Below are 18982 nucleotides of genomic sequence, written 5' to 3'. Positions count from 1 at the left end.
GCACCCTAAGGGTCCATTCACGCAGAGTAAACGCGTGCTCATTTTGGCAAAATACACGTGTAAAAAAAAAAAAAAAAGTCAAAATACATGTGTATAATGTCATTGAAGTCAATGTGTATTTTGCCAAAATGAGCGTGCGTTTACTCTGCGTGAATGGACCCTTAGGCTTGACGTGAAGGTAAATTTCTAGACATGGAATGTAATATTCTGTATATTTATTATTTTTCATGTATCAGGGATGATTAACAGAGCGGCGATGATAATAGGAGTTGTGGTTGGAGTTGCTCTCTAATTCACAGGTCCCATTTTCCCCTTTATTATAGTGTAATATTGAGTCCTGGGGCTATGGGTGGGGGTTATTGGCTTCTTAGGCAGGTGCAGTAATCCTGGAATTCAGCAACTCTAATGTGAAGGGACTTGAGTTGTTACACAGCCCTCCAGTCTCAGCAGCCCGGATGGTGATCCCACGGTTACATCTTCTCCTGCGATTTCCATTCCCCTTATCAATCTAATGCTCATCGAAACTCAACCGTTATTAACCGCGGCGCTTCCATGGACATCTCCGAGGAGCGTTTACGTCTGGATAGTGGGATCTTATTCCAGTCGAACAAAGTGAATTGCATAATAGATCTCTGGTAGCCTCTAAGTAGAGACTTATCATCCAGGGTAATGGCGGTATTCCTATGGAGAGAGTTGAGAGAGATTATATGTATCTCGGCAGTGATGACGTTCCAGCATAGACCTGTGACCACAGCTGAAGTGATCGGTCACTGTCCATGTTGTTTACATGATTGTCAATGGGATCGCACATGGAAACAGTGTGTGTCCGTTCTCTGCAACAGTTTAATGTCCATTGCTGTCGTCTTATGATGGAAGACAGCAATGGACATTACCAAGGGTACTGCGAATGCCGCCTTAACACGAACGTTCTGTCGTCTCCTCCATTACTGCACGTGAAATGGTTTCCAGCCCTGGTGCCTTCAGTTTTGTCGGCCACAGTTAACCCTATAAATACTGAGAACACATTCTTCCTACGTTTGCTGCATTTTTGGCTGTCAGTGTACACACCCCCGTACACCTTATGCCCACGGTCTTGGGTTGGGTTCAGCCATTGATGAAATCCTGTCAGGTTACAGCGCAGTTTTCTTACCTGTCTGAATTGCTTGTAATGACCCGATGTCCTGCAGAGACAGAAGTGATTATCGGAACAGAGAGCCAGAGATTTAACCCTAAAACTGCTGCACATGTTAAAAATGTCTCCCCTTTTCCCAACGTTGGAGGAGTAGAACTAGTTTCCTCCCCTCTCTGTTTAGGGCTACTTCACACAGGGCAAGAGGGGTTGGATTTGGGCGCGGAGTCCTCCTCATAATCCGCCACCTCACAATGGAGGTCTATGTAGACGGCTAGCGATCTTTTTTCTGCTAGCGGTTTGTTCCCAATAGCGGAAATAAGAAGCGAGCCGCCCTTTCTTCAGGTCGATTCTGCGGCTGATTCAGCCGTGGCGTCCACCTTGCGACAGCACCCTCCGGACTAGACCCATTCATTTGGGCCTAATCTGGAGCGGAATCATCCGCGACGGGATATGCACATGCGAAATCCCCGTGTGCACTAGCCCTTAGTCACAAGCTAGCTACCTCCCCTCTCTATTTAGTCACCGGTTAGCTACTTCTTCTCTCCCTTATTTCACCAGCTAGCTACGTTCCCTCTCTCTTATGACACTGGCTAGCTGAGTCCTCTCTTGCTTATGTCATGGGCTAGCTACCTCTCCTCTCCCTTAGGTCACTGGCTAGTTGAATCCTCTCAATCTTAGGTGAGAAGGGAGGTAGCTAGCCCATGATCTAATTCCCCGGACACATCTGAAGGACATGCTCGCACACTACTGGCAGAGTGTCAGTCAAGGACTTTCTTACTTGCACATGGTCCATCCTGCTTCTTACAAGTATCTACCTGACCCTGCACAGAATCCACAGATGCACCAAATAACGAACTGCTAAATGTTATAGGATTACTTTATGATGGGCCAATATGAGAGGCCATGGAGCTCTACCCAACAGGGGAAGGACAGTCAGATCTGAGATTAAACTCAGGGCGGGTTCACACCAGCGCCCGGTCTCCAGTTTCCGTCTTCTGCCCCGCGAAACTGGACAGAAGAGAGAAACCCGGCAGTCAACTTTCAAACCCATTCAATGGAATGGGTTTGCAGCGGTGGAGTGTGCATCTTCTGCCTGTCTGCAGGGAAACGGGTTTTTTTTAGCAGGACATGCAGGACTTTGTGTCCAGTTAAAAAAAAAAACGGTTTCCCCGCGGGCAGGCAGAAGACGCACCCGGGTGGTCACCTCTGCAAACCCACTGAAGTGAATGGGTTTGAAACTTGACCGCATGGTTTCTGTTTCCTGTCCAGTTTCATGGGGCAGAAGATGGAAACCGGCAGGATTGGCTAAACTGGAGACCGGGCGCAGGTGTGAACCCGCCCTCAGCAATAAATCCTCAGATCTCCATAAATGAACGGCTTTGCTCTGCTCCATCCGCTGCAGTGATATTTCATGACTTGTGGTCCAGGCTGGACATACATATTGTTATTGTATACATGCAGAATATCCCTAAATCCACTTACTGACGGCTGATCTGTGGCCCGGAGAGCTCTGACCTGCCGCTCTATTACCGAGGACCGAGACTGTTCTTCTCCCAAAACCCAGAGACTGTAGGACGGCCGTTCTGTGGGGGTGAAAGAGCTGGAAAGATTCTTCTCTTTCCTTCTGTGAGACATCTGCAACGAGAGACATTAACACTACAGTAATATCATACCTATCTTCTATCTATCTATCTATCTATCTATCTATCTATCTATCTATCTATCTATCTATCTATCGTGTTGGCCAAAACTATTGCCCCCCCCTGCAGTTCTGTCAGATAATCCTCGCTGTCCCCCAGATAATGATTACAAGCACAAACTCTTTGGTAATATCTTCATTTATTTTGCTTGCAATGAAAAAAAGTCCCATCATTGATCATTTTACACAAAACTCCAGAACTGGTGCGGACAGAAGTATTGGCGCCCTCAGCCTAATACTTGGTCGCACAACCTTTAGACACAATAACTGCGCACAACCGCTTCCGCTAACCAGCAATGAGTTTCTTACAAGGCTCTGCTGGAATCTTAGACCCTTCTTCTTTGGCTCCTGCTCGCGGTCCCCCCTGAGATGTGAAGGGGGCCTTCTCCAAACTGCCACCAAGAGATCTCTCCCCCTCCCCCACAGGTGTTCTATGGGATTCAGGGCTGGACTCATTGCTGCCACTTTACAAGTCTCCAGGGCTTTCTCTCACCACCATTTTCTAGTGCTGACCTGAAGTGTGTTTTGGGTCCTTGTCCTGCTGGAAGAGCCCTGACCTCTGAGGGAGACCCCGCTTTCTCACACTGGGCCCTACATGATGCTGCACAATGTGTTGGTCGTCTTCAGACTTCATAATGCCATGCACACGGTCAAGCAGTCCAGTGCCAGAGGCAGCAAAGCAACCCCAAACCATCAGGGACCTCCGCCATGTCTGACAGTAGGGGGCGTCGTCTTCTCTTTTTCCCTGTAATCTCTATGTTGAGGCCTTTTCCTACTTTTGTCTCCTCTGACCAGAGAACATTCTTCCAGAACGGTTTTGGCTTTCTCAGGTAAGTTTTGGCAAACTCCAGCCTGGCTTCTGTCTGTGGGTAAGAAGTGGGGTCTTCCTGGGTCTCCTACCATACAGTCCCTTCTCATTCAGACGCTGACGCTGGATAGTACGGGGTGACACTGTTGTACCCTCGGACTGCAGGGCAGCTTGGACTTGTTTGGATGTTAGTCGAGGTTCTTTATCCGCCATCCGCACAATCTTGCGGTGAAATCTCTGGTCAATGTTTCTTCTCCGTCCACATCTAGGGAGGTTAGCCACAGCGCCATGGGCTTTACACTTCTTGATGACACTGCGCACGGTAGACACAGGAACATTCAGGGCTTTGGAGATGGACTTGTAGCCTTGAGATTGCTCAGGCTTCCTCACAATTTTGCTTCTCAAGTCCTCAGACAGTTCTTTGGTCTTCTTTCTTTTCTCCATGCTCAATGTGGTCACACAAGGACACAGGACAGAGGTGGAGTCAACTTTAATCCATTTCATCTGGCTGCAAGTGTGATTTAGTTATTGCCACCACCTGTTAGGTGCCTCAGGTAAGTAACAGGTGCTGTTAATTACACAAATTACAGAAGCATCACATGATTTTTCAAACAGCGCCAATACTTTTGTCCACCCCTTTTTTATGTTTGCTGTGGAATTATATCCAATTTGGCTTTTTGACAATTCTTTTTGTGGTTTGTGAAGACAAATTAAATGAAGATAATACCAAAGAATTTGTGATTGCAATCATTATCTGGAAGAGTTGCAGGGGTGCCAATACTTTTGGCCAACTATCTATCTATCTATCTATTTATCTACCTCCTATCTATCTATCTATCTATCTATCTATCTATCTATCTATCTATCTCCTCCTGCAACTTCACTGAGCTTGGGCCCACTCTTCTCTTTTAGGATTGAATGGATATTAGGGGTTCACATACTTTTGGCCATATAATGCAGATGGAGTGATCTCTTTGCCTTGTGCCCACATTATATATTTTTAGCTTCTTTTGTGCTTGTGTAATTTTACTAAAATATCCCGTTTATATAAGTCTATGCCCCCCTTTATACCGCCACGTCTTGCAGGGCCGGTGCTCTCGCCTTGGATGGACACAGATGTAAATCTGCTGCCACACAAGATTAAACAACATGAAGCAGCCGCCCGGGATTCTGCAGATTTTCTGCATTCTGATTTCACAAATCCCCTGTAATTTGTGACTGCACTTTGTCACTTGTTTCGGGAGACGGCGGGAGAGACGTGAGCTGTGGTCGGCGGTCTGTTTCCATTTACACACATGTGGGGTTTGTTGTGTTGTGGATTTACATCTAGGAAAAACTGTGCGGCAGGAATTAGGAGCAGGCACGAGGGTGCGCTTACATTCACGATCCAGCAGCTGCACTGAAGGAAGGTGGTGGATGACGGTATGGCGGTAACTGGCGTCTTGTTCCAGCGGGTTATGGAATAGATCTACACAGGATAAGACAGAGATATAAGATGGAGGAGAAGTGATCATCGTTTATGGGTAATGTATTATATGGTGGAATATGCCGCCTGTAGGTGCCCATTATAGAAAAAGAAATGCACACCATGTGGTATACACTTTCTACCGTATAGAACAGCGTCATCTACTATGGTATTCCATATAGCAAACACAGGTGTGGCGACATGTACCAGACCGGGGAATAATAAAGTGCCAACCATTGGGCATATAGAAGGAGAAAGAGCCCTATATATTTATAGTATGTGATGGGTAACCTCTCCACTCCTCTAGACCACCAGGGAAGAAGACTGTAACCTCACCACTCCTCTAGACCACCAGGGAAGAAGACTGTAACCTCTCCACTCCTCTAGACCACCAAGGGAAGAAGACGGTAACCTCACCACTCCTCTAGACCACCAGGGAAGAAGACTGTAACCTCTCCACTCCTCTAGACAACCAGGGAAGAAGACTGTAACCTCTCCACTCCTCTAGACCATCAGGGAAGAAGACTGTAACCTCTCCACTCCTCTAGACCATCAGGGAAGAAGACGGTAACCTCTTCACCCTTCTAGGCCACCAGGGAAGAAGACAGTAATCTCTCCACTCCTCTAGACCACCAGGGAAGAAGACTGTAACCTCTCCACTCCTCTAGACCACCAGGGAAGAAGACTGTAACCTCTCCACTCCTCTAGACCACCAGGGAAGAAGACTGTAACCTCTCCACTCCTCTAGACCACCAGGGAAGAAGACTGTAACCTCTCCACTCCTCTAGACCATCAGGGAAGAAGACTGTAACCTCTTCACTCTAGACCACCAGGGAAGAAGACAATAACCTCTCCACTCCTCTAGACCGCCAGGGAAGAAGACTGTAACCTCTCCACTCCTCTAGACAACCAGGGAAGAAGACTGTAACCTCTCCACTCCTCTAGACCACCAGGGAAGAAGACTGTAACCTCTCCACTCCTCTAGACGACCAGGGAAGAAGACTGTAACCTCTCCACTCCTCTAGACCACCAGGGAAGAAGACTGTAACCTCTCCACTCCTCTAGACAACCAGGGAAGAAGACTGTAACCTCTCCACTCCTCTAGACCATCAGGGAAGAAGACTGTAACCTCTCCACTCCTCTAGACGACCAGGGAAGAAGACTGTAACCTCTCCACTCCTCTAGACCACCAGGGAAGAAGACTGTAACCTCTCCACTCCTCTAGACAACCAGGGAAGAAGACTGTAACCTCTCCACTCCTCTAGACCACCAGGGAAGAAGACTGTAACCTCTCCACTCCTCTAGACGACCAGGGAAGAAGACTGTAACCTCTCCACTCCTCTAGACCACCAGGGAAGAAGACTGTAACCTCTCCACTCCTCTAGACCATCAGGGAAGAAGACGGTAACCTCTTCACCCTTCTAGGTCACCAGGGAAGAAGACAGTAATCTCTCCACTCCTCTAGACCACCAGGGAAGAAGACTGTAACCTCTCCACTCCTCTAGACCATCAGGGAAGAAGACTGTAACCTCTTCACTCTAGACCACCAGGGAAGAAGACAATAACCTCTCCACTCCTCTAGACAACCAGGGAAGAAGACTGTAACCTCTCCACTCCTCTAGACCACCAGGGAAGAAGACTGTAACCTCTCCACTCCTCTAGACGACCAGGGAAGAAGACTGTAACCTCTCCACTCCTCTAGACCACCAGGGAAGAAGACTGTAACCTCTCCACTCCTCTAGACAACCAGGGAAGAAGACTGTAACCTCTCCACTCCTCTAGACCATCAGGGAAGAAGACTGTAACCTCTCCACTCCTCTAGACGACCAGGGAAGAAGACTGTAACCTCTCCACTCCTCTAGACCACCAGGGAAGAAGACTGTAACCTCTCCACTCCTCTAGACAACCAGGGAAGAAGACTGTAACCTCTCCACTCCTCTAGACCACCAGGGAAGAAGACTGTAACCTCTCCACTCCTCTAGACGACCAGGGAAGAAGACTGTAACCTCTCCACTCCTCTAGACCACCAGGGAAGAAGACTGTAACCTCTCCACTCCTCTAGACCATCAGGGAAGAAGACGGTAACCTCTTCACCCTTCTAGGTCACCAGGGAAGAAGACAGTAATCTCTCCACTCCTCTAGACCACCAGGGAAGAAGACTGTAACCTCTCCACTCCTCTAGACAACCAGGGAAGAAGACTGTAACCTCTCCACTCCTCTAGACCATCAGGGAAGAAGACGGTAACCTCTCCACTCCTCTAGACCATCAGGGAAGAAGACTGTAACCTCTTCACTCTAGACCACCAGGGAAGAAGACAGTAATCTCTCCACTCCTCTAGACCACCAGGGAAGAAGACAATAACCTCTCCACTCCTCTAGAACACCAGGGAAGAAGACAGTAACCTCTCCACTGCTCTAAATCCTGAAGGAAGAAGAAAGCAACTTCTCTACTCCTCTAGACCACAAGAGAAGAAGACAGTAACTTAGACCACAAGGGAAGAAAATAATATCCTTTCCACTCTTCTAGGCCACCAGGGAAGAAAACGGTGACCTCTCCACTCCTGTAAATCATGTGAATCAGGAAGTAATCTCTCCTCTACTCTATATTGCCAGTAAATAAAACAATAAATCCCTTACTATCCTAGACTGCTAAAGAAACAGAAAGTCGCCTCTCCTCTACCCTAGACTGCCATGGAACAAGACGTAACTCCACTATTCAAGACCTCCAGACAAGAGGACAGTAACCTCTCCACTCCTCTAGATTACCAGGGACACAGGCAGTAACCTCTCCACTCCTCTAGATCAAAAGGGAAGCAGGCAGTAACCTCTTCTCTACCCTAGACCACCAGGGATGCAGGAAATAACATCTCCTCTATCCTAATTCACCAAGGGATCTGGTATTAACCCCTCAACTACTTTAGATAACTATGCAATGTGCCATTACCTCTCAACCACCTGGACCACCAGGAAAGCTGGTATTAACCCCTCCACTACCCTAGACCACCAGGGAAGCTAGTCATAATTCCTAAACTACCATAGACCACCAGAAATCCTGCCAATAGCCCCTCCATTGCCGTAAATAGCCAGGGACGCTAGCTATACACCCTCCACTACCTTTAACAACAAAGGAAGGTGACATTAACCCTTCCATGACACCAGACCATCAGAATAGATTGCATCAGCTCCTCCAGTATCCCTACAGAATGCGAACTGGAATAAATGACAACCATGTATCCAATACTATGACTATTAAAGAGCAGCACAGTGTGAGTGCCCCCTAGAGACCAGAGAAACAGCATCTAGTCACTACCTGTAAGCCATATAAAGGTCACTGCAACCGGAGCCATCCTGAATATATCCTGTAGGAACTCAATCTATAGGATCAGGGCTGGGACCATCAGACTATACGCCAGTTACTATATAATCATCCCCAAAGCTACGGAGTGTAAGCTACGTACTGAGCGCAGCTCTGCAGAATGGAAGGCGTCCAATGGTGTTTATGCAAATTAAAAAAGGAAAAGTCCGCAACGCCTCCTGATCCAAAGATACAGATACGTAAATGTGTGTCTGAGAGTTAGGTCTGCGGAGCGGCAATTACTTAGGACACGGAGATTTGTCATTGCTTTCAGCTCCCTCGTGGTTGTCTCCAGATCTGTCAGATGATTGTCATTCAGCATCAGTGTATGGAGGGAAGTCAGATGTCTCAGAGATCCTGGAAGAAGAGATTACCGAGAATAGCGCCATCTATAGGGCAAGGTACACAAGACATCAATATGTGCAAGAACTCTATCACATCATCACATGAGGGGGGTAGTTTACTATAATGAGTGCAGCTCTGGAGTATAATACAGGATAAGTAATGTAATGTATGTACACAGTAACTGCACCAGCAGAATAGTGAGCGCAGCTCTGGAGTATAATACAGGATAAGTAATGTAATGTATGTACACAGTGACTGCACCAGCAGAATAGTGAGCGCAGCTCTGGAGAATAATACAGGATAAGTAATGTAATGTATGTACACAGTGACTGCACCAGCAGAATAGTGAGCGCAGCTCTGGAGAATAATACAGGATAAGTAATGTAATGTATGTACACAGTGACTGTACCAGCAGAATAGTGAGCGCAGCTCTGGAGTATAATACAGGATAAGTAATGTAATGTATGTACACAGTGACTGCACCAGCAGAATAGTGAGCGCAGCTCTGGAGAATAATACAGGATAAGTAATGTAATGTATGTACACAGTGACTGTACCAGCAGAATAGTGAGCGCAGCTCTGGAGAATAATACAGGATAAGTAATGTAATGTATGTACACAGTGACTGCACCAGCAGAATAGTGAGCGCAGCTCTGGAGAATAATACAGGATAAGTAATGTAATGTATGTACACAGTGACTGTACCAGCAGAATAGTGAGCGCAGCTCTGGAGTATAATACAGGATAAGTAATGTAATGTATGTACACAGTGACTGCACCAGCAGAATAGTGAGCGCAGCTCTGGGGTATAATACAGGATAAGTAATGTAATGTATGTACACAGTGACTGCACCAGCAGAATAGTGAGCGCAGCTCTGGAGAATAATACAGGATAAGTAATGTAATGTATGTACACAGTGACTGTACCAGCAGAATAGTGAGCGCAGCTCTGGAGTATAATACAGGATAAGTAATGTAATGTATGTACACAGTGACTGCACCAGCAGAATAGTGAGCGCAGCTCTGGGGTATAATACAGGATAAGTAATGTAATGTATGTACACAGTGACTGCACCAGCAGAATAGTGAGCGCAGCTCTGGAGTATAATACAGGATAAGTAATGTAATGTATGTACACAGTGACTGTACCAGCAGAATAGTGAGTGCAGCTCTGGAGTATAATACAGGATAAGTAATGTAATGTATGTACACAGTGACTGTACCAGCAGAATAGTGAGCGCAGCTCTGGAGTATAATACAGGATAAGTAATGTAATGTATGTATACAGTGACTGCACCAGCAGAATAGTGAGCGCAGCTCTGGAGTATAATACAGGGTAAGTAATGTAATGTATGTACACAGTGACTGTACCAGCAGAATAGTGAGTGCAGCTCTGCAGTATAATACAGGATAAGTAATGTAATGTATGTACACAGTGACTGTACCAGCAGAATAGTGAGCGCAGCTCTGGAGTATAATACAGGAGAAGTAATGTAATGTATGTACACAGTGACTGTACCAGCAGAATAGTGAGCGCAGCTCTGGGGTATAATACAGGATAAGTAATGTAATGTATGTACACAGTGACTGCACCAGCAGAATAGTGAGCGCAGCTCTGGAGTATAATACAGGATAAGTAATGTAATGTATGTACACAGTGACTGTACCAGCAGAATAGTGAGCGCAGCTCTGGAGTATAATACAGGATAAGTAATGTAATGTACGTACACAGTGACTGTACCAGCAGAATAGTGAGCGCAGCTCTGGAGTATAATACAGGATAAGTAATGTAATGTACGTACACAGTGACTGCACCAGCAGAATAGTGAGCGCAGCTCTGGAGTATAATACAGGATAAGTAATGTAATGTATGTACACAGTGACTGCACCAGCAGAATACTGAGCGCAGCTCTGGAGTATAATACAGGATAAGTAATGTAATGTATGTACACAGTGACTGCACCAGCAGAATAGTGAGCGCAGCTCTGGGGTATAATACAGGATAAGTAATGTAATGTATGTACACAGTGACTGTACCAGCAGAATAGTGAGCGCAGCTCTGGAGTATAATACAGGATAAGTAATGTAATGTAAGTACACAGTACCTGTACCAACAGAATAGTCAGCGCAGCTCTGGAGTATAATACAGGATAAGTAATGTAATGTATGTACACAGTGACTGTACCAGCAGAATAGTGAGTGCAGCTCTGGAGTATAATACAGGATAAGTAATGTAATGTAAGTACACAGTACCTGTACCAACAGAATAGTCAGCGCAGCTCTGGAGTATAATACAGGATAAGTAATGTAATGTATGTACACAGTGACTGTACCAGCAGAATAGTGAGTGCAGCTCTGGAGTATAATACAGGATAAGTAATGTAATGTATGTACACAGTGACTGCACCAGCAGAATAGTGAGCGCAGCTCTGGGGTATAATACAGGATAAGTAATGTAATGTATGTACACAGTGACTGTACCAGCAGAATAGTGAGTGCAGCTCTGGGGTATAATACAGGATAAGTAATGTAATGTATGTACACAGTGACTGCACCAGCAGAATAGTGAGCGCAGCTCTGGAGTATAATACAGGATGTAACTCAGGATCAGTAATGTCATGTACTGTATGTATTTTAGTCCATTTTAGTCCACTCAGCGCCCTGCACTAGGCACAACACTGTAGTATTCCCTTTGATGTGTGACACTGCCCACTACTGACCTCTCCCTATATACACAGTATACATACACATATTCTGCATCCTTTAGCTATACACGCCCTGTGGTATAACCAGTCACTTTATTACCTTACCTGTAATATCACAGAGTTCATTGCCATTCAGATATAACTCCGTCAGTCGGAAATTTTTGCCTAGGAAATTTACCTTCGATATCTGAAATAAACATTAAAATTTCAGAAGAACAAAGCAGATTCATTGACTGGAGATGTAAAGGTGAAATCCTGAATCACTGATCAGACCCATCAATCTATAATGGCTTATGGCACTGAGCGCTGCTGCTTCTTCCTACTAACCAGTATAATTGTATCCTCACCCCAAGAAGGTCAAGTGTTATTGCCATCAGGGGGGTCAATATATGGTGGGAGGCGATATAAGCAGAGACTAATATGATTTGGAGCTAAGCAGCTAAGTCATGTGACACAGACCAGGTGATATGGATATACTGCACTCGAACTATAGCTTTGTATATAGGGTTGTCATGTATGGCTGATGACTAATGCTCAGAGCTATCAGGACTTGGAGCTGCACATTGATGGCTGTGTTCACATCAGCGTCAGGGTATCAGTCCTTGTGTTCTGGCGCAGGACCAACAGGACCAAAAAACAGTCCATCTTTTCACGTACAACATTGGATCCTAAGAAGTATGGACACGGAGCTGTAAGAATAAGGATGGCGGGCCGGACGTAGGATGTTACCGTCACGTGTTTTTCTTCGCTGTTATTACCTGGTTATGGTTCAGCCACAAATATTTTAATAATCGAAACCGGGATAAGTCTGGGACGTCCGTCAGTCCTCTGCAGAGAGATGAGACAGACAGAATGTGAATAGTTAATATTAGGTGATGTAACTGGTTAATAATGAACATATTGTTACGACACGTGCTCAATGTCCGCCAGGTGGGGGACTGACCACTGAGCACGCCCACTATACATTCTGGTAGGTATCTGGGAATCCACCAAACCCAGATTCCCCCATACAACTGCCAGAAAGTGAGATTCATCACTGCAGCTGTAGAGTGCAGTGATAGCGTGCTTTACCCCACTCCAGCTCCCACCTGGCATTGTGCACTACCCTATAGACATGTCAGGTACATTCAGCACAGCCAGTGGCGCAACTACCGGGATAGCAGGGGTAGTGGGTGACAAAGGGCCTGGGACATTAGGGGCCGGCGACAACCGCCACTGCTGTGGGGTTTTTTTTTTCTTAATAGGCCGTTACAGGCCCTATTTACTTACCGATCCTGGCAGTGGCCGGGATCGGTAAGTGACGCCACGGACCCCACAAACATCATTATTATACTTGGGGGTCTTTTCAGATCCCCGAGTATAATGATCGGAGGTCTAGGGGAGGTAAGGGAACATAAAAACTGTGTTACTTACCTCTCCGGGCAGGGGCCACTATGGGGCATAATACTGTGTGCAGGGGCCACTATGGGACATAATACTGTGTGCAGGGGCCACTATGGGACATAATACTGTGTGCAGGGGCCACTATGGGACATAATACTGTGTGCAGGGGCCACTATGGGACATAATACTGTGTGCAGGGGCCACTATGGGACATAATACTATGTGCAGGGGCCACTATGGGACATAATACTGTGTGCAGGGGCCACTATGGGGCATAATACTGTGTGCAGGGGCCACTATGGGGGATAATACTGTGTGCAGGGGCCACTATGGGACATAATACTGTGTGCAGGGGCCACTATGGGGTATAATACTGTGTGCAGGGGCCACTATGGGGCATAATACTGTGTGCAGGGGCCACTATGGGACATAATACTGTGTGCAGGGGCCACTATGGGACATAATACTGTGTGCAGGGGCCACTATGGGACATAATACTGTGTGCAGGGGCCACTATGGGACATAATACTGTGTGCAGGGGCCACTATGGGGCATAATACTGTGTGCAGGGGCCACTATGGGGCATAATACTGTGTGCAGGGGCCACTATGGGGACATAATACTGTGTGCAGGGGCCACTATGGGACATAATACTGTGTGCAGGGGCCACTATGGGACATAATACTGTGTGCAGGAGCCACTATGGGGCATAATACTGTGTGCAGGGGCCACTATGGGACATAATACTGTGTGCAGGGGCCACTATGGGGCATAATACTGTGTGCAGGGGCCACTATGGGACATAATACTGTGTACTGGGGCCACTATGGGGGATAATACTGTGTGCAGGGGCCATAATACTGTGTGCAGGGGACACTATGGGGACATAATACTGTGTGCAGGGGCCACTATGGGGCATAATACTGTGTGCAGGGGCCACTATGGGACATAATACTGTGTGCAGGGGCCACTATGGGACATAATACTGTGTGCAGGGGCCACTATGGGACATAATACTGTGTGCAGGGGCCACTATGGGGCATAATACTGTGTGCAGGGGCCACTATGGGGGATAATACTGTGTGCAGGGGCCACTATGGGACATAATACTGTGTGCAGGGGCCACTATGGGGGATAATACTGTGTGCAGGGGCCACTATGGGACATAATACTGTGTGCAGGGGCCACTATGGGGCATAATACTGTGTGTAGGGGCCACTATGGGACATAATACTGTGTGCAGGGGCCACTATGGGGCATAATACTGTGTGCAGGGGCCACTATGGGGGATAATACTGTGTGCAGGGGTCACTATGGGGGATAATACTGTGTGCAGGGACCACTATGGGACATAATACTGTGTGCAGGGGTCACTATGGGGGATAATACTGTGTGCAGGGGCCACTATGGGACATAATACTGTGTGCAGGGGCCACTATGGGACATAATACTGTGTGCAGGGGCCACTATGGGGCATAATACTGTGTGCAGGGGCCACTATGGGACATAATACTGTGTGCAGGGGCCACTATGGGACATAATACTGTGTGCAGGGGCCACTATGGGGTATAATACTGTGTGCAGGGGCCACTATGGGACATAATACTGTGTGCAGGGGCCACTATGGGGCATAATACTGTGTGCAGGGGCCACTATGGGGCATAATACTGTGTGCAGGGGCCACTATGGGGACATAATACTGTGTGCAGGGGCCACTATGGGACATAATACTGTGTGCAGGGGCCACTATGGGACATAATACTGTGTGCAGGAGCCACTATGGGACATAATACTGTGTGCAGGGGCCACTATGGGGCATAATACTGTGTGCAGGGGCCACTATGGGACATAATACTGTGTGCAGGGGCCACTATGGGGCATAATACTGTGTGCAGGAGCCACTATGGGGACATAATACTGTGTGCAGGGGCCACTATGGGACATAATACTGTGTGCAGGGGCCACTATGGGACATAATACTGTGTGCAGGAGCCACTATGGGACATAATACTGTGTGCAGGGGCCACTATGGGGCATGATACTGTGTACTGGGGCCACTATGGGGGATAATACTGTGTGCAGGGGCCATAATACTGTGTGCAGGGGCCACTATGGGACATAATACTGTGTACTGGGGCCACTATGGGGGATAATACTGTGTGCAGGGGCCATAATACTGTGTGCAGGGGACACTATGGGGACATAATACTGTGTGCAGGGGCCACTATGGGGCATAATACTGTGTGCAGGGGCCACTATGGGGACATAATACTGTGTGCAGGTGCCACTATGGGGCATAATACTGTGTGCAGGGGCCACTATGGGGCATAATACTGTGTGCAGGGGACACTATGGGGACATAATACTGTGTGCAGGGGCCACTATGGGGCATAATACTGTGTGCAGGGGCCACTATGGGACATAATACTGTGTGCAGGGGCCACTATGGGACATAATACTGTGTGCAGGGGCCACTATGGGACATAATACTGTGTGCAGGGGCCACTATGGGGCATAATACTGTGTGCAGGGGCCACTATGGGGGATAATACTGTGTGCAGGGGCCACTATGGGACATAATACTGTGTGCAGGGGCCACTATGGGGGATAATACTGTGTGCAGGGGCCACTATGGGACATAATACTGTGTGCAGGGGCCACTATGGGGCATAATACTGTGTGTAGGGGCCACTATGGGACATAATACTGTGTGCAGGGGCCACTATGGGGCATAATACTGTGTGCAGGGGCCACTATGGGACATAATACTGTGTGCAGGGGCCACTATGGGGCATAATACTGTGTGCAGGGGCCACTATGGGACATAATACTGTGTGCAGGGGCCACTATGGGACATAATACTGTGTGCAGGGGCCACTATGGGGTATAATACTGTGTGCAGGGGCCACTATGGGACATAATACTGTGTGCAGGGGCCACTATGGGGCATAATACTGTGTGCAGGGGCCACTATGGGGACATAATACTGTGTGCAGGGGCCACTATGGGACATAATACTGTGTGCAGGGGCCACTATGGGACATAATACTGTGTGCAGGAGCCACTATGGGACATAATACTGTGTGCAGGGGCCACTATGGGGCATAATACTGTGTGCAGGGGCCACTATGGGACATAATACTGTGTACTGGGGCCACTATGGGGGATAATACTGTGTGCAGGGGCCATAATACTGTGTGCAGGGGACACTATGGGGACATAATACTGTGTGCAGGGGCCACTATGGGGCATAATACTGTGTGCAGGGGCCACTATGGGGACATAATACTGTGTGCAGGGGCCACTATGGGGGATAATACTGTGTGCAGGGGCCACTATGGGACATAATACTGTGTGCAGGGGCCACTATGGGGACATAATACTGTGTGCAGGGGCCACTATGGGGCATAATACTGTGTGCAGGGGCCACTATGGGACATAATACTGTGTACTGGGGCCACTATGGGGGATAATACTGTGTGCAGGGGCCATAATACTGTGTGCAGGGGCCACTATGGGGACATAATACTGTGTGCAGGGGCCACTATGGGACATAATACTGTGTGCAGGGGCCACTATGGGGGATAATACTGTGTGCAGGGGCCACTATGGGGACATAATACTGTATGCAGGGGCCACTATGGGACATAATACTGTGTGCAGGGGCCACTATGGGGCATAATACTGTGTGCAGGGGCCACTATGGGGACATAATACTGTGTGCAGGAGCCACTATGGGGACATAATACTGTGTGCAGGGGCCACTATGGGGACATAATACTGTGTGCAGGGGCCACTATGGGGCATAATACTGTGTGCAGGGGCCACTATGGGACATAATACTGTGTGCAGGGGCCACTATGGGGCATTATACTGTGTGCAGGGGCCACTATGGGGGATAATACTGTGTGCAGGGGCCATAATACTGTGTGCAGGGGCCACTATGGGGACATAATACTGTGTGCAGGGGCCACTATGGGGGATAATACTGTGTGCAGGGGCCACTATGGGGCATAATACTGTGTGCAGGGGCCACTATGGGGTATAAAAGAGAGCTCAGGAATGTGCAGAGGGAGGGTGTTCGGTCAGGGTCTTTGGCGTTTGGTGGGCGTCAGTCGTGGGGGCACACGTGGCCATGTGGGCCCTGCCGTTCCTAGTTACGCCACTGAGCACAGCCCATACTCTGTGTGCCTATGGCCATTACATCCTTGCACATACTAGCTGTATAGTAATGACAGAGGACAGGTGATGTGCCCGCGCTCTGTGGTACTCACCTTCTCCCCAGGTAGAGCTCAGACACATCACGGTCCGTCTTGTAGCCACATCTGTGGATCTGTTCTTCTATGATCTGTATACATACAGGGAACCGGTCAGTATTCTCCATATACCTGTTAAAGGGCTATTTCAAGTTTATCCATTGATTACTTATCCTTGCAATAGATTATCATTATGTGATTTGTGGGGGTCTGAGTCCTGGGACCCGACACATCAGCTATGTGAGGAGACCTCTGAGGACAGTCCGGAGGTGCAGGATTTCAAACCTATGACTCTTTTCTTCTAAAAGAGTGCCACACCTGTCCACAGGTGGTGTGTGGTATTGCAGTTCTAGTCTGTCCACTGCAAAGAGCAATTCTTATGATATTATTATTAGCTAGAATAGATTATTATCCTATTAATATGAAAGTTTGTGAGTTTGGATGTTTGTGGGTTTGTGTGTTTGGATGTTTGTTCCTCAATCACGCAAAACCTGCTCCACCGATTTGGCTCAAAGTTTCCACAAACATAGTTACTACACAGAATTGCGCAATAGGCTTCTCTTCGTCACAATAGCGCACATATGTTTGTGCCAGGACCCCCACAAAACCCAAACTCACATCTCCATCTCTGCAATCTCACACACTTTCAAGCATAGCAAACCACAACACTTCCTATTGCCCTCTACAGCCTCGCCCCTAACCCCACACAATCACATATACATTACCACTTTGCCCCTCACCTTAACAATACTGCAGGAGGCTACTTCTTCCATGTTCTGGAGCAGCCATGTTTGCCGACCCTCCACCCCTTGCACGCTCCGCGACACCGCCCACCCAGCCACTCCACTGTGTTGCCATGCGCATGTTACCCACCTACAGAACGTGTTCCTGCACGCCACCATTTTGCGCCTCCAATGTAGGCCGCAGCACCCGACATACTGTCTCCAGCCAGCTACACTCCCCAACGGCACTGAGACCACCCTGCTGTTTCGTTTTCACCATCCATCCACGTTCCCAAGCTCTACACGCCACACTGGTATGTTCGGCTCCACAGCCGCAATCACTCCTTCTCCTCTACACTCCGCTGTACACTTTGAACACACCATACACACGTTTCGGCCCATAACATCTGAACAATCTGCCGTCTCCATCAATTCCACCCCCCCCAAACACCAGACATTCACTTAAACCTGACTTCAGCCCTTGCCTACATACGCCGTACTACTACGGCCCATGCCGGCTGGCTTTTTATACCAAGCGCCCGCCATACACGCCTCTGTCACTACTGGCTCTCAGTTAACTTTTTGCCGACATACGCCGTTGTACTACGGCACATGCCGGCGGGTTTACTATGGCAGCTGTCCGGCCGCCATAGCCCTCCCATTGCCTAATATTCCATGCTCTTGGCAAGCCACCGTCATGTCCACGGTTGCTGGCCACAGCAATCGTGGACATGACTCTTTTGGCAGCGTAATGTCCCCGATTGCTGCCCACAGCAATCGTGGACATTGCTCTGTCCTACCACATACCTCTACGGCGCCTCCAGTCTGTCCCCCGCTGCGCATACCTCTCCTCCTCTTCATGTACAACACCTACCCTCTGCTACCCTGCCGGCGGCGTCTGGGTGCTATAGCAGCTGGCAGGTCTCACACGCCTCCCTGTCAGCTCACTCCTGTCAGCCTTCTGCACGCTACGCCACCTAGCCTGCAATACCACTGCTGCTATTATGCAATGCATTGCATTACTCATCACACTCCCTGCTACCCCTCGGGGGTCTAACAAAAAATACAACTTGAAAAAAAAATAAAAAAATTCCAAATTCAACTCACCTCCC

General features: G+C 48.0%; 1 protein-coding gene across 1 annotated transcript; it reads right to left on the bottom strand.

Annotated features, from left to right (window-relative positions):
- Positions 1 to 507: 507 nt before the first annotated feature.
- On the bottom strand, positions 508 to 18657 carry LRRC72 (leucine rich repeat containing 72). The gene is made up of 10 exons (XM_075272024.1): positions 18465 to 18657; positions 17434 to 17509; positions 17167 to 17280; positions 12268 to 12337; positions 11615 to 11696; positions 8703 to 8816; positions 5018 to 5107; positions 2615 to 2767; positions 1151 to 1181; positions 508 to 681 (listed from the first exon to the last, which is right to left on the bottom strand). The coding sequence occupies exons 1-10, from the start codon at positions 18655 to 18657 to the stop codon at positions 516 to 518; spliced, it is 1089 nt and encodes a 362-aa protein (XP_075128125.1). The 3' UTR covers positions 508 to 515.
- Between the last annotated feature and the right edge of the window lie 325 nt (positions 18658 to 18982).

Source organism: Leptodactylus fuscus, chromosome 4 (assembly GCF_031893055.1).
Source record: "Leptodactylus fuscus isolate aLepFus1 chromosome 4, aLepFus1.hap2, whole genome shotgun sequence".
Classification (NCBI taxonomy): domain Eukaryota; kingdom Metazoa; phylum Chordata; class Amphibia; order Anura; family Leptodactylidae; genus Leptodactylus; species Leptodactylus fuscus.
Note: the sequence above shows the minus strand (reverse complement) of the source record. Positions and strands in the feature narration are given on the sequence as shown.

Coding starts and splice junctions, on each gene's coding strand:
- LRRC72 (XM_075272024.1), bottom strand. CDS start 18,657: ATGTCCACGATTGCTGTGGGCAGCAATCGGGGACATTACGCTGCCAAA. Junction 5,108..8,702: donor GACAAATCTCCGTGTCCTAA/GTAATTGCCGCT, acceptor TATCCTGTGTAG/ATCTATTCCATAACCCGCTG. Junction 2,768..5,017: donor GCAGCTGCTGGATCGTGAAT/GTAAGCGCACCC, acceptor CTCTCGTTGCAG/ATGTCTCACAGAAGGAAAGA.